This window comes from Neltuma alba, unplaced genomic scaffold, assembly GCF_004799145.2.
Source record: "Neltuma alba isolate B1F8T4 unplaced genomic scaffold, ASM479914v2 tig00010661_pilon, whole genome shotgun sequence".
Taxonomy (NCBI): Eukaryota; Viridiplantae; Streptophyta; class Magnoliopsida; order Fabales; family Fabaceae; genus Neltuma; species Neltuma alba.
Window position 1 is genome coordinate 275,993 of NW_021635506.1, and position 13,642 is coordinate 289,634.

The 13,642-nt window shown below is 33.9% G+C and overlaps 2 protein-coding genes across 7 annotated transcripts; both read right to left on the reverse strand.

Annotated features, from left to right (window-relative positions):
* Positions 1–350: 350 nt before the first annotated feature.
* On the reverse strand, positions 351–4,962 carry LOC114758052 (protein RMD5 homolog). Of its 4 annotated transcripts, none has more exons than XM_028947059.1 (2): positions 4,677–4,962; positions 351–1,742 (listed from the first exon to the last, which is right to left on the reverse strand). In XM_028947059.1, exon 2 carries the CDS (start codon positions 1,721–1,723, stop codon positions 563–565), a length of 1,161 nt encoding a protein of 386 aa, XP_028802892.1. In that variant the 5' UTR covers positions 1,724–1,742; positions 4,677–4,962; the 3' UTR covers positions 351–562. The 4 variants fall into 4 exon arrangements, with proteins under 4 accessions (XP_028802892.1, XP_028802890.1, XP_028802889.1 ...); XM_028947057.1 differs by having other exon boundaries at positions 351–1,785; positions 4,649–4,962; XM_028947056.1 differs by having other exon boundaries at positions 351–1,785; positions 4,677–4,960.
* Positions 4,963–6,364: 1,402 nt separating this feature from the next.
* LOC114757996 (uncharacterized) lies at positions 6,365–11,790 on the reverse strand. Of its 3 annotated transcripts, XM_028946980.1 has the most exons (9): positions 11,545–11,790; positions 10,385–10,462; positions 9,539–9,606; positions 9,305–9,445; positions 8,458–8,544; positions 7,563–7,690; positions 7,239–7,340; positions 7,000–7,165; positions 6,365–6,672 (listed from the first exon to the last, which is right to left on the reverse strand). In XM_028946980.1, exons 2-8 carry the CDS (start codon positions 10,459–10,461, stop codon positions 7,037–7,039), a joined length of 732 nt encoding a protein of 243 aa, XP_028802813.1. In that variant the 5' UTR covers position 10,462; positions 11,545–11,790; the 3' UTR covers positions 6,365–6,672; positions 7,000–7,036. The 3 variants fall into 3 exon arrangements, with proteins under 3 accessions (XP_028802813.1, XP_028802812.1, XP_028802814.1); XM_028946979.1 differs by lacking the exon at positions 6,365–6,672 and having other exon boundaries at positions 6,735–7,165; positions 11,545–11,789; XM_028946981.1 differs by lacking the exon at positions 6,365–6,672 and having other exon boundaries at positions 6,735–7,165; positions 8,458–8,499; positions 11,545–11,787.
* Positions 11,791–13,642: the final 1,852 nt, after the last annotated feature.

Sequence of the window (13,642 nt, forward strand, 5' to 3'; positions counted from 1 at the left end):
ATGTGAAAGGTTCCAGGCTATGTTAAAATCAAGATTGCGATAAGAATAGATCAATATCTTTAGTGACTCATCAGAAGTTCTTAGACTTGTACATAATATTTATTTTCTTAATCATCTGATTAATAACTGGATGAACCTGTGACTCACTCTCCAGAAGAAAACAAACACACTCGTGAAGCACTGCATGTCTAAACGGATGCAGGCATCCACTCTTCCTTATTTCTCCGAAGTAGGCATACGTGTTGTGTTTGGTTTTTGCACGCATTCTATTGCAAGCAAACGGAGTAGCATGCCCCTTGGGGGCCAAAAACGAACCTTTAAATTGAAAGAATGTATAAACAAGCATGCCGTTGTTGTAGTGGACGAACTTGCCCTTTGACATAACTAAAAAAAGAATTTAGTGTTCAGACAGACAGACATCAGAAGAGGGCATGGGTTTATGTCACCACGATATTCGCCCCTGCTTCACAGTGGAACTTTTCTACAACACCATTCTGTTGATACACATGAGAGTGAGAGGGAGGGAGGGAGTGTGTGTGTTTTTTCAAACAGTTCATCAACATCAGAAATATAACTGCCTGCATTGTGCTGCGTCAATATCAAAGGGACAATATGGGCACTTAAACATCTTTGTGCTGTTCTTGGACATCTTTGCGATAGACTGCTTACAAAGGACATGGCCACACGACATCAACATAGGAGGGTTATCCTCGGTTGATTGCTCCTTTGAGACAGGACAAACAAAAATAGAATGAAACTGGAATTCCCGATCCAACTCGACTGGTACAGGCAGCTGGGTCATAGTCTGCCATTCCTGCTTCTTCCCTGCCATGACATTCATAAATTTAAGAAGAGGAGGCAAACCCTGAATCCCTGCTGCCACAGTCACACTCAATGGGCTGTTGTAAGATTGACCCAAGAGATTGCAGAACTCCCTTTTTAGTTCTCCAGCCAGCCTGTCCCAGTTACTTGGTGATATTAATGCATGGTGCGGAGACTGATCAAGCTTTCCAATCCATAGAATACAGACCATAAGCTTCTGGATCTCATCCATGTGACTGGAAGCAAAAGGAGCAAGGTGAGTTCGAGCGTACTGAAGAGCTTCATCTCTACTTCCACTTTGCAGTATTTTCAAAAATTGCATGGAATGAAGTTTCAATAAAAGGTCAGATCCATTTTGTGTGAGCTTGTCAGAAACAGTGGCAGCCCAGTTGAGGGCTGGTCCTAAGTCCTGGTTCCTCATTGCTTCGAGTATTTGGTACATTTCCAGGAATGAAGACTTCATAACAGCAGCAGCTTCTGGTTCCTTAGCATCACTTATAAAATAGTCTCCAATATCAAAGAGGCCTTGATGATAGAAATGGCTCGCAATTATTTGATTTAAAGTGTGTATATCAAAATCAATATTTCTATAAGCCTTTGATATATCGGGGTTGAAGGATCTCTCAAGGATCTTCACATACTTGGTGAGTGCGACATTAAGCTCCTTTTGTGGACCTTCCAATTGGCTAACTGGTGCAACATTACGTAAACTAGTGTGAAGTTCACTGAGGACAGATCTGTGATCAAGTACAGAGTCAGGACCATTGGCTGACTGAATCTTGTCCAAAGCTTTCTCAATTTCTTTGCTAATCTGATCAATCACTTCTTGAATCTTAGAACTAGATAACTTTTGCTTCTTAGTAACACGGTCAAATGCATCTTTAATGCTATTCAACTCCATATTTAAATATTAGCTGTATCTGCAGTTCGTGATGTATGATGAGAAGTCAAAATGTGATAGACCTGCAGACCCCCACAATGTAATTCAAATGAGCTTTTAAGATCTAAGCAAGTAAATGTTTCAACCATAGGTTGCCCCACAATATTAAAATACCCTAATTATATGGTAAGAGCCTTAGATAGATAAAAGAACCATTCATGAAGGGATAAAGGGAATAAAAGCCGGACAGGAAAAAAAAATCCTCAAGGATACAAAGGCAAGTAGGAAACCACAGGAAATGAGGGGGGGGGGGGGACGAATTACATCAGTTCAACAGAAAAAACTAGTCCCTCTCCTTATCTGAATAAGACAACAGAACACATTTTGAAAAGGCTTGTGACCCAAAATCCAGGAGGAAGCTAGCAAAAGAAGTAGATCAAACACAAGATCAGTGACAAAGGGCAACATAAGACAACATATTGTGATAATTCTACAAAAAGTAAAAAGCATGTATTTATCATATCAAATTAGCATATATGTAGATAGATACATTTTACTTGCATAGATTAAGGAACAAGAAATTTGACTTACGTAATGAGTATCGGGTAGATAAAATGGGCTTACTCATACAGTGTTTTATAAACATCAATGCAATGAATAATTTGAGCACTAGTTCTAACTGAGTTGTATCCAGTAATCATTCATTGAGCAATTTTAGCATTCAAAGGATATAACTGAATAATTTTATTTCAGTTATTGACCTTTTCACTCTACCAAGTTTGATGTTACTCAGCATTGCGATTAATAAGAAGGCAGAAATATCTAATAGTCCACAGGGACATGTATAGTTATTTAAGCACAAAGGGTGGCCAGTCATAAAAAACGTACCATTGTTAATCTACTTATTACCTTAGTCCAACATCGTCCCCCCATTATTGCGGGGTTAGGTGAACTCAAAATGCTGGTGATATACTAAAAGCAACTTATTGATTATAAATAATAAATAAAGAACATTCCACGGCAGAGAATCCGGTTGAGACAAATAATCATGAATTTGAAAATAAAAGGACAATAGAAATAACCCTTTTGAATTAGTAAAACAAACACGTCAGGGGGAAAAAGATAAAATATACGTGCAATTCATTCAAGAATATGCCTCTCAATCTAATAAATATGTCACAGCCCACACTAAAAGCTTTATAAAAGTTCCACAATCATTTGAGCGTTGAGGCATCTGTGCGGTCAGCCAAATGCTCTAAGAAGACTTAAAGAGGCTATCTATTGAGCTTTGATATAAGTAGAACAAAGATCGGAGGAAGTGAATTTATGTAAAACTGTAAAATGTCTCTTCGAAGAAGAGAGCCACTGGATCACTGGTCCAGGATTCAAATGGAAAACAGCTTACGCCAGACCAGAAAAGCAAGCCAACAAGAAGCACAGTTCAATGCCACAACCAATAGCTTAAGCTCTTCTTCATTCCCTCTCTCCTCTCTTGCTATTGTCATATGGTACAAAAAAATGTCATTTAAAAATTATAATACTGTGGTGCGTCATTTTCCATTAAAAAAAAAAGAAAAAAAAAAAAGCAAAGCTATGAATAGGAAGCATTGGGTTAATTCTGCATTTAGTCAAAAATCTTCAATTTTAAGTTCAGATGACAAGATTGAAAGCATACAACAAAATCAATAACATCATTTCCAGTTCATTCTCCAAATTCGTGGCAGAGGTAGGGATGCAAAAGATAGTTTTCTTCAAAGAAACAATCTATTAGGAAGATACGAGTAACAATGTCAATCACAAGCTCTTCATAGCTTAGGAGAATCTCCCGAAGTACAAGGAACAGAAATAATACTTAGCTACTGACAACACTCCTAAATCAGCTATTTGTCAGTCTAGGAAATAATGGTAATGATTTAAATAAATACAAGCATCCTTAAATCATGCAAATAGCTGACAGCTGACAGCCCAGAACTTGTACAAGCTCTCAAGTCAAGAATCAACAAGCTACAGATAGCAAACTGCATAGAGTAAAGTAACAGAAAATGCATAAGATTTAACACACTTGAACATGCTAATTCTCTATAGTATGATATGCATCAAGCTTTAAAACTTCTGTAGGATCAAACTACACTCGAAAAGCAAGAGGAGCATTCTTGCAACAGATTTTATTTTGGATGAGTCTTCATTGGACAGGAAGAACATCTTAGTTAGTTTGACAATGCAGATTAAGTTGATAATTTGATTTCTGCAAGATTAAAGTCCTCTCAATTTAACCCCCTGAATGTTTTCCCCATATTAAAATTATCCACCTGTCGCACAGATTCATTGTCAGTTACAAACTCACTAACAGCAAAAACGGGAACCCAGGTAACCAGTAGATTACGTTATGTACTCTCAAGTATCTTGTAGCCCCAAAAATATGTCTTTTTGTCTAGTTTCAAAAAAGCTAGATCTGCAAAGATGCAATTTTTGGGCTGGGTCAGTTGACTTGAGGGAAATTAGGCAAAATTCATCATTTTAACGTTTCAAGTACGGAAAGTCCATCCATATCATTAGTTAACGACCAGGTAGGCTCACATTTATGCCATATATCAGCTAACCGTGACCTGCCTAATTGGAGACAAAGACTAATCATTAATATTAATTTACTCAAACCAATTATTACTTGTCATTTTACAGGGTCAATATCAATGAATGCAAGTGTTTATATCAGTTTCCTAGAGTAGCTTTAGGAAAGAAAATCAAACACCTAATCCACAGATTCAAACCAAGATGTTCTCCCCAACGTTTTATCAATACAAAATTAGCAAATCACAAACTCAAAGAGAAGCCACAATTTTGGGTCAAGATACAGAGATTTAACCAAATGTAGAAGTAAACCTGAAGTTCAATAAAATTTAATTGAAACAAGAAGATTCCAGAAAGATAGAACTCGAGAGTCTTGACCATGAAGCATCGATTTCTTTGAACTTGCCTTAGACGGGACGGCTCCAGCGATGCTACGAAGACGTTAATTTGGATCTCAATATACTTATCCTAGTATCTTGCAAGCTACGGACTGAAACACAGAGTCCCCGGGAAACGATGGACAGAAAACAGAGTCCGACTTGGTCTTGATAGGAAAAAGACCGTCGTCTAATAGGTAGAAAACACGAGGCAAAAAGAGAAGGAGTAAAGGGAGATCCTTCGGAGAAGGACAAGGTTCATCCACGACAAAGTATCTCCGTTGAGATGCGTTTGGGAGATTGGAAAGGGAGGAAAATGATGGAAGTTGGAAGAAGATACCGATTGAAGGAAAAGAATAATTTATTTATATTTCATCGTTGTGTCCTTTTTCATTTTTTGATTTTTTGGTTTTCTCCCCAGTGAGGCAAATGATCCTGGTCAAAAAAAACAAAAAAAATAGGCAAATGATTTCTTTAATGGGCCTGGGTCCCAAAATTTTGGGCTAGGATGAAACATGAGTATATTGATTTATATCAGGCAAATGATGCAGACTTATGGCAGGCCAACAGGAAAGGGAAAAGAATTATTTAGGTGATTATATTGATTTTTCCTTAAAAAAAAAGTATTTAACCATTTGTCAAAAAAGAATTATTTTGGGTCAATAAGGTATCAGAATGTTCTTTGTGCTGTTTAATAGATTGTGTAAGTTTTGATAGTATAAATTAATATGGCATATTCTAGATTTGCCACTTGATTGGCATAAACGGTATATTCTTAAGTATAATATCAAACTTCCATCACACCCTAAAGGGATGTACCACTCAATCAAACTTTTTCAAGTTAGATAAATTTTTATTAACTTTTAATATATATAATATTTTTTAAACATATTTTCGTTTTCGTTTCTTCTCTCATCTATGACTATAGTCTCTCCTAATAACATACGAAATAATGTACATGGTTTGGACTGAATAAGTATTGACTTAACTATCAAATAAATAACAAGAAGTTTGTTTGGTTTGAACTTTTTTTCTTCTAGGGATAGGTATTCTCTTATTGGAGATAATTCTATTTAAGACATTGTTGAGCACTAAATGTAGATATCTCTTCTAATAGAAATTCAAATTTTAATTCATTATATTATGAGGGATTAAAGGAGTGTTTAGATGGGATCAAAACTATAATTTTAAAAGTGTTTTTACAGTAAACGAAATAAATATATACAGAAATTTATCCCGTTTTGCAGAAAAATACTCCTGAGAAGCACTTTTTAAAACGCCCAAACACCCCCTAAATTCAAGTCCATTGGTTTGGTTTGAACATTTAAATTGCCAAAACCATGGCAAGAAGCATAAAAGCTAGACGGACCATTTTTGTTCTTGTTTGGATAAATTTTAAGCTTACTAAAGATAGTTTTCCTTGCTCCCGGCTTGTTTGCGCGGCGTTACCATTCTGTCCTTATCTAAGGATGAATGAGCGTCCTTGGTTTTTGTTATTTCGACTTTTATTCGTTTCATTTGGTGCAATGTCGTTTGATTTTCTTTCATTACTTATTTTATATATTTTTAGTGAAATTATTTTGAAATTTTATTTACTTTCCCCTGGCAATAAATTTTTTTAGTATTTTTTTCCCTTCAAATTCTCCAGTATTGCCACAGAAGCATTCTGTGGGCTTCCAGGAGAAGGTGATAAAGATTGACTATAACAAAGTCCATGGAAGGAGAAGCTTGCAAGAATGGCATTATTCTCAAGTTCTGATATGAAACTTGCGCCTGACGTGTTACCTAAGCTATCCATGTTATTCTTAAGCTTACAAAATCCGTCTACATTTTAGGATGAGCAGACACACCTCACTTGATATATGTGATCTGTTATATCAAGCTTGCGCTTTCCCACCAATGAAATTTGAAGTTCCGATCTTACATGAGGCCTTCAACTCTCTCCTCTGCCACCCTTAGTCAATCAAATAATTTAAAAACTAGTAGATCCATCTTCAAAAGAATTTTATCTAATAGACAACATCACTGAAAGAAATTAAGGTCAGATTAGTTCCATAACCATGAAATGGTGAGGCATAGATAGAATATACAGACAATAGCTGGGGGCAGGATGCCCAACTTTGGCTACATTAATGCAGTAAAAGGTCAGCCAAGTAGGATGTTCAAGGCGACAAATCAATAACCAATATGTCTATGAAAGGTCATATCCACAAAGCGAAAATGAAATCAGTTGTATTAATTATTTTTTGCACATGACTAATTTCCACCTTGAGATCCAAAAGCAAGACATGTTAAGAATAACATGATGGTATAGATAAAGGCTAAGTGCATAAAATTTCACGTTAGAACAACCTGATGGCAAACAAGACCGCAATTAGAAACACGAGGGTCAGGGAATAAGTCTCCAAGCTTGATGGATGATGTCATCATTTATAAAGGGCCGCAATGACCACAATAGGCAGTAACTTTCGAGTTCTCCTGATGACGACTTGAGATTTAAAGCTGAAACAATCTTTTCCTGCAACAATAAGGGGGAATTTTTGAAGTTCACGTTTTAACTGATTGCAATATCAAGAAGACCTCATTGTCACCTGCATCAGATAGTCTTGCTTGACCATACTGTATATGATGCTCATGAGTGCAGCTAATTGTGTGACATCAAAATTTTGAGAATCAGACAAGGCCAGTCCCTCCTGAGAAAAAGATAGACAGGATTCTTGAGCAATCTAAAAACGCCGTGATAACAGCTCCATCAGGACAAGCATGTAAACTGCCAATTTAACGATGATACGCATATGCATGTGACCCCCCCCCCCAAAATTTTTTTTATATTATAGTTTATATATAATCACAAAACCTTTCATATGGTGATTGCATTGAAAATTCTTTCAAAAAGCAAGAAATAAATATTTTACCGTATCCTTATGGATTGGATGGTCATCAGAATCCTTCTCTGAAATGAGCAATAAATTTCCATCTGTCCTTTGCAAGGAATTTGTAACATCATCCAAAAGGCCTTCAAGTTCTTCAACAATTACTTTGGCTGCGAGACAAAATGCACCATTTCATTGTTAAAGTCATGCAGAAAAGGAAAAAACCACGGAGAACTGCAAAAGAAATTTTCAACCAGGTTGACCACATATATATATATAAATAGAGAGAGAGAAATGAGATTACTTATATGCCAAGAATACAATCAATGCAAACATCAATATAACACGGGACTAACAAATGGTTCTTCGTTTCCTATTGCAGAAAAGTAGGTCGTGATGATAATAGCCACTTCATCAAACATGACAACACAAAATATGAAAAGACATTATACGAAGAATATTTCATCTCAGTCAAGAATAGTTTTAAAACCAAAAGCTTTAGATCACAATCATACCATACATACCCTCTTGGGGAACTATTAAGAGACTTGTATTTTAATCACTTTATCAATATACTCGATCGTTTATTTTTTTTTAAAAAAAAACTTGGTATTTCAACACGTTCTTAATCTGCCAATATTAGAACGTGCTTTGGTACCACATACGTAGTTGCTTTGACCCAAGTCGGGAAACATTTTAAAGAAATTATAATATGATGAATAGCACTTATTATTGGAAAATGCTACCTAATTATGTATTTCACGGAGAAAATGGAATGTAAGCCATGGTGATGATGGTATAGATGAAGGCTATAGAATCCAAATGGTTAAAGAAATGACATGGCGGTTCCAAATCCTTTAAGAGGAAATATATTCAATAAACACCTTTGTTGTTATGAATATGAAAGAAAGAAATAAATCACATGAAAAGAGCTAACCTTTGCTATTGTGGTCAAGAAGCCCAAGCTTGCATGAGTTCACTTCCATATGCACATATTTGCCATAATGAAAGTTGTTATTGTCAGTTAGGAAAGAAAGCAATAAAGTTGAAGGGATTCACAATTTAGTTGATATTTAATAACAAAATTATCTCGTGACTTCACTCAAACCACATCAAATACAGACAGGTGACAAATTGAATAAAAGGGATGGAATGCCAAAAAATTAAGTCAAGAAAAGAAAGTTATAAGTGAGGAACTTAGACAAAAACTACCTTGAGCATAAAGCTTTTCTTAAATCATGTTTCTAAGAAGTATGCAAAGCAAATATAATTAAAAATTGAGAACTTCTGTCTATAAAAGTTTGGCTAATTTTAGTGAAGTTGCAGTTGAGTGGAAAACCTTGAATATAATGACAGCCATACTTCGGGGTCAGTCATTAATAAAGCGATGAAACTGGAAAATTATACTCCCTTTAGTCTTATTTATAAGACATTTTTAACTGAATCACACAGATTAAGCAGTTGAAATCAGTTAACTTTCTTGATTTTATAAAAAATTATCATAACATTCCAAAATCACTCATCATTAAAGTCATTAAATGGTATGTGGGGCTCTCATTTTCCGCACTTAAAGTCAAAATTCCAAGTTCCAATTAAGGGCATATCCAGAAGATATTCACAAAAGCTTCATCCATTTTGTAAGAAGTCTCATATCAAGGACCACGAAAAGGTTCTAGAAAAGGTCTCATAAATAGAACTGGAGAGGGTATTATATAATATGTTTGTGTACTTTTCAAAACTTATCTGACGCCTAAATTAAGAAGGTTAAAAGTAGCAGCCCTTACTCTTGTTTACATTCTGGACACCATGAAGGGAATTCCTACATCCAGCTTCAATATACATTTTAACTCTCTGTGTTTCATTAGCTTTAATTATGTTGTCAATTAATTCAGAAGTTCCTTCTATAGGAGGTCTACGAAGGTACTCTGCATGAAAAAGTTATGACATCAATGAGGTATGAGACAAGAATTATTATTTTGAACGAGTGACACAAATTAAACATAACTTTCTAAAACTACCAAGTGCTTGTTGAAAGCCAATCAGCAGCCTGCTTCCAGCAGTCCCCAGCTCATCAATTTTTGTAATCCTACCACAGCGTAAAAATCCAAACAATTACATAAAATGAACAGAAGGAAAAATAAAATAAAGCTTTTCCTAGAATTCAGAAATTACAAGAGAAAGAGAAAAAATGCAAAGACATATTTGCATATCAAGAGTCGGCTTCATCAGTAGTAAGTAGTAATACGTATATGTGATAATGTTTTCATTATGCATTATTTTCTTTCACTATGTTCAATTCTTTTCCCTCATCACCACCTTAATTTTTCACTCCCACTGTTTCCTGGGTGTAGGGATTACTCGTTAAATGTTTATACCTAAGCACCTTAAGGCTCACTTCTGATGGTATTGCTTATGTAAATACTTTAAACGTAAAAATTGCAATAAGCTTGTAATCTGATTAAATGATACTTATAATATTTATAAGCATGTAAAGTTCTTTCTTCAATTAATATGCATCCTGAGATGAGTATACAGTCGATTTTAAGTTATTTTAGTAGCTGATGGAATAAAAGTCAGCACAACTCAAATCTCTTTCTCAATTTACAAGGGAGGATTCGTTTTCAATCTCAATAGGATTTTTTATTTTTTTTTGGGGGGCGGTGTTCTTTAGGAAGAGGTTGAGCTCCTAATGATACAAAATGCAATATCTCAAAGAATTCCCCACTTTTAAAGGGTCTGTCAATGCAAGCATGTAATCTATTTGCTCCCGGTAAAGAGACAACCAAAAAAGACCTTCACTTCCTAATATATTACTATGAGTACAGACAAATTAATTAAGCAATTAATAGTAAATTTGCAATTACCCAGTCATGAAATCTTTAAATATGCACAAAATATTCTCCCTCATATCAGAAATCGACTTGTTTTCTATGCTTCCCATTCTGTAATTCATACAAAAAGAGTACATATATCAAGCAATAAAAGCAGAAGAAAAAGATGTCAGCAAATCCCAACCAAAGTTACAATAAAACGGCCGTGAAAACTTTGAGAAAGCAGCACCTCATCACCTATTTATAAAATAAAAAATCATAGTTTAAACGCACAACATGGTGTTGGCATTAGCATCACATGTACTCTTTAAAAGAATTTATAATGTTTTAGACAAATATGCTACCTGTTATGTTTTGTTTTTCATTTAATTTTTTGGGTTTTTCTGCAACCTCAACAATGATAGAAGCATCGCAACAACTCTTAGAGAGCTGATCCTTCAGGGAAAACAAGTTCATTAATCACACCACAAAATACGGAGATGTCACCCAGCACAAGTATAAGATGACTCTCACACCTACCCAAAGTATCACGCGGAGGAATCTAATATCACTATTGGATCCGTACACAATAGATGCACTAATGGGCTGAAATAAGATCTCGGGTGAACTTCCTCAAAATCCATATTTCCGATATAAAAATCTCCACTACCTACAAGTGCTTCTGCAACAGGAAGCTGATAGCAGAAGAATAAATTGATTAAAAGCTCCAATGTCCTAAAATTTCCACTTCTTCTACAAATTACAATCACCAGCAGACCACTACCCTTCCCCTTTGAAGCTATTTACTGCTAACCTTAACGTGGCATGAGATATGAAGGTTTCAATAATCAATACAACTCATTGAAAGTGGCAGCGATGAAAACAAACAAGGATATCAACGTATCCGTAACTTAAACGCCAAAAGAATCAATTCTTAACCAATCCAACCCTTAGATTAAAAATTATTTAACAACAAGTTATCACTCCCCCATAATTGGTGGTAACTGCAGTTCTTTTAGAATGGAAATGAGAAAAACAACACAAATAGATGAATTCACGAGACAACCTAGTTGGAGAGCAATCAAGCATACGAAGCCAGTTGGAGAAAAATCAGAACACTGAAGAGATATATGGCTCCGAAAAACAGAAAGAAATAACAACAGAAAAATTGGTACCCAGCAAAACAGAAAAATCACAAATCAGAAATAGCTCACCTTCGATGAAATTTGTGCGGTGGTCTGAAGAAGAGAGGTCACCGGAGAGATCAGATGAGGAGGAGAAGTGATGAAGCAAGCAAGGATAAGAAGCTCACACAAGAGTTTAACTGAAAGAATAGACGATGACGACAGACGACTCCCACGGCACTGCGGCAGGCAGAAGATAAAGAAGGAGTAAGTGGAGGCCGGCGCTGTGGGAGAGACACGGAAAGGTAGAGAAGCAGCTGGCAACGCGGGAGCGGCTAGAACAACGGCGAGGAGGATGAAGGCAACGCGGGAATAAGAAAAAAATTCGGGCATTATAAAAAAAAAGGGAGAATCACAAATAAAGACCCTCTAATATGCAAAATAACATATAGGTCACCTGAATAAGTGAAATTACTCATAAGACCCGGTCTCAAATTATAATTATGAAATCATGGCCAAATTACCAAAATACCCCTCTTTAATTTTTTTTTTCAAAAAAGAAAGCGGAATCCGGCCACGCTTCCCAAAATAAGGAATGACCATTAAGCCAACAAATTTTTGTTAACATTATGATGCAAAAAAAAATATAAGTTAACTCATTTACTCTTGTTCCAGATGATAACAACAATATATTTGTAAATAACAAGTTCTGATTGTAAAATAACACGTCTGGAATAAAAATTTAACAATATGTTTTTTTATAACAATAAATTTTGTTGCAGGTAATAACAACAATACATTTAAAAATAACAAGTTCTGATTATAAAATAATAAGTTTGGGATTAAAATTTAACAACACGTTTTTTTATAACAACACACTTTGTTTCAAGTGATAATAACAATACATTTAAAAATAACAAGTTTTGATTATAAGATAACAAGTCTGGGATTAAAAATTAACGACACATTTTTTTATAACAATTAATTATTTTATACTTTTAAAAAATAAATTATTTATAACTTATAAAAATATTTTTAATATATTTATTTCTCTAAAAAATACTTTTTAATCTGTATATCTATACAACTCATTATAAATCAAACTACTTCTTATAAATTATAAAGTATTTATAATTAGGCATTTTTAATCTATTAATCATAGTATAAATTTTATATTATTTCATTCTTTAAATATTAAAAATAGTTTTTATATTTAAAGAATAAAATAGTATTTTTGATTATAAATTAGAGATAAATTTCATTTATAAATTTAAGCAGTCAAAAAGTATTTTTAATTCATAATAAATTGTACTATTTATAATTTATAAGAAGTAATTTGATTTATAATAAGTTGTATAGATATATAGATTAAAAATTTTTTAAAAAAAATTAAAAAAGTGTGTTGCCATTTTCCCTAAATTTTATTTATAAATTTGAACAATAAAAAAGTATTTTTAATCTATAAAAAATTATACTTCAAGTTCTGATTATAAATTGGAGATAAAAATTATTTTTTTAGCAAATTAAATAGATTACAAGTACTTTTTATAAGTTATAAATAATTTATTTTCCAAAAGTATAAAATAATTAATTGTTATAAAAAAAGGTGCTGTTAAATTTTAATTCCAGACTTGTTATTTTACAATCAGAACTTGTTATTTCCAAATGGATTGTTGTTATCACCTGAAACAAAGTGTGTTGTTATAAAAAAAACATCTTGTTAAATTTTAATCCCAGACTTGTTATCTTATAATCACAACTTGTTATTTTTAAATGTATTTTTATTATCACTTGAAACAAAGTGTGTTGTTATAAAAAAAACGTGTTGTTAAATTTTAATCCTAAACTTGTTATTTTTAAATGTATTGTTGTTATTACCTGCAAAAAAATTTATTGTTATAAAAAAAACATATTGTTAAATTTTTATTCCAGACGTGTTATTTTACAATCAGAACTTGTTATTTCTAAATTTATTGTTGTTATCACCTGGAACAAGAGTAAATGAGTTAATTTTTTTTTTTTGCATCATAATGTTAACAAAATTTTGTCGACTCAATGGTCATTCCTTATTTTAGGAAGCATTAGGTTATGGGATCAAATCCCCCCAACCTCACTTCCCCCACTATTTAAAAAAAAACAGTTGCAAAAAAAAAAACAAAGGAAGGTCGCCGAAAGTGGCCGCTGACGC

What these genes read in the sequence shown, in the direction of transcription:
- LOC114757996 (XM_028946980.1), bottom strand. Translation starts at nt 10,461, where the DNA reads ATGGGAAGCATAGAAAACAAGTCGATTTCTGATATGAGGGAGAATATT. An exon ending in ATCCAATCCATAAGGATACG is followed by an intron (nt 7,341 to 7,562) that starts GTAAAATATTTA and finishes TCTTTTTCTCAG; the next exon opens with GAGGGACTGGCCTTGTCTGA. An exon ending in AGCAAGACTATCTGATGCAG is followed by an intron (nt 7,166 to 7,238) that starts GTGACAATGAGG and finishes TTATTGTTGCAG; the next exon opens with GAAAAGATTGTTTCAGCTTT.
- LOC114758052 (XM_028947059.1), bottom strand. Translation starts at nt 1,723, where the DNA reads ATGGAGTTGAATAGCATTAAAGATGCATTTGACCGTGTTACTAAGAAG.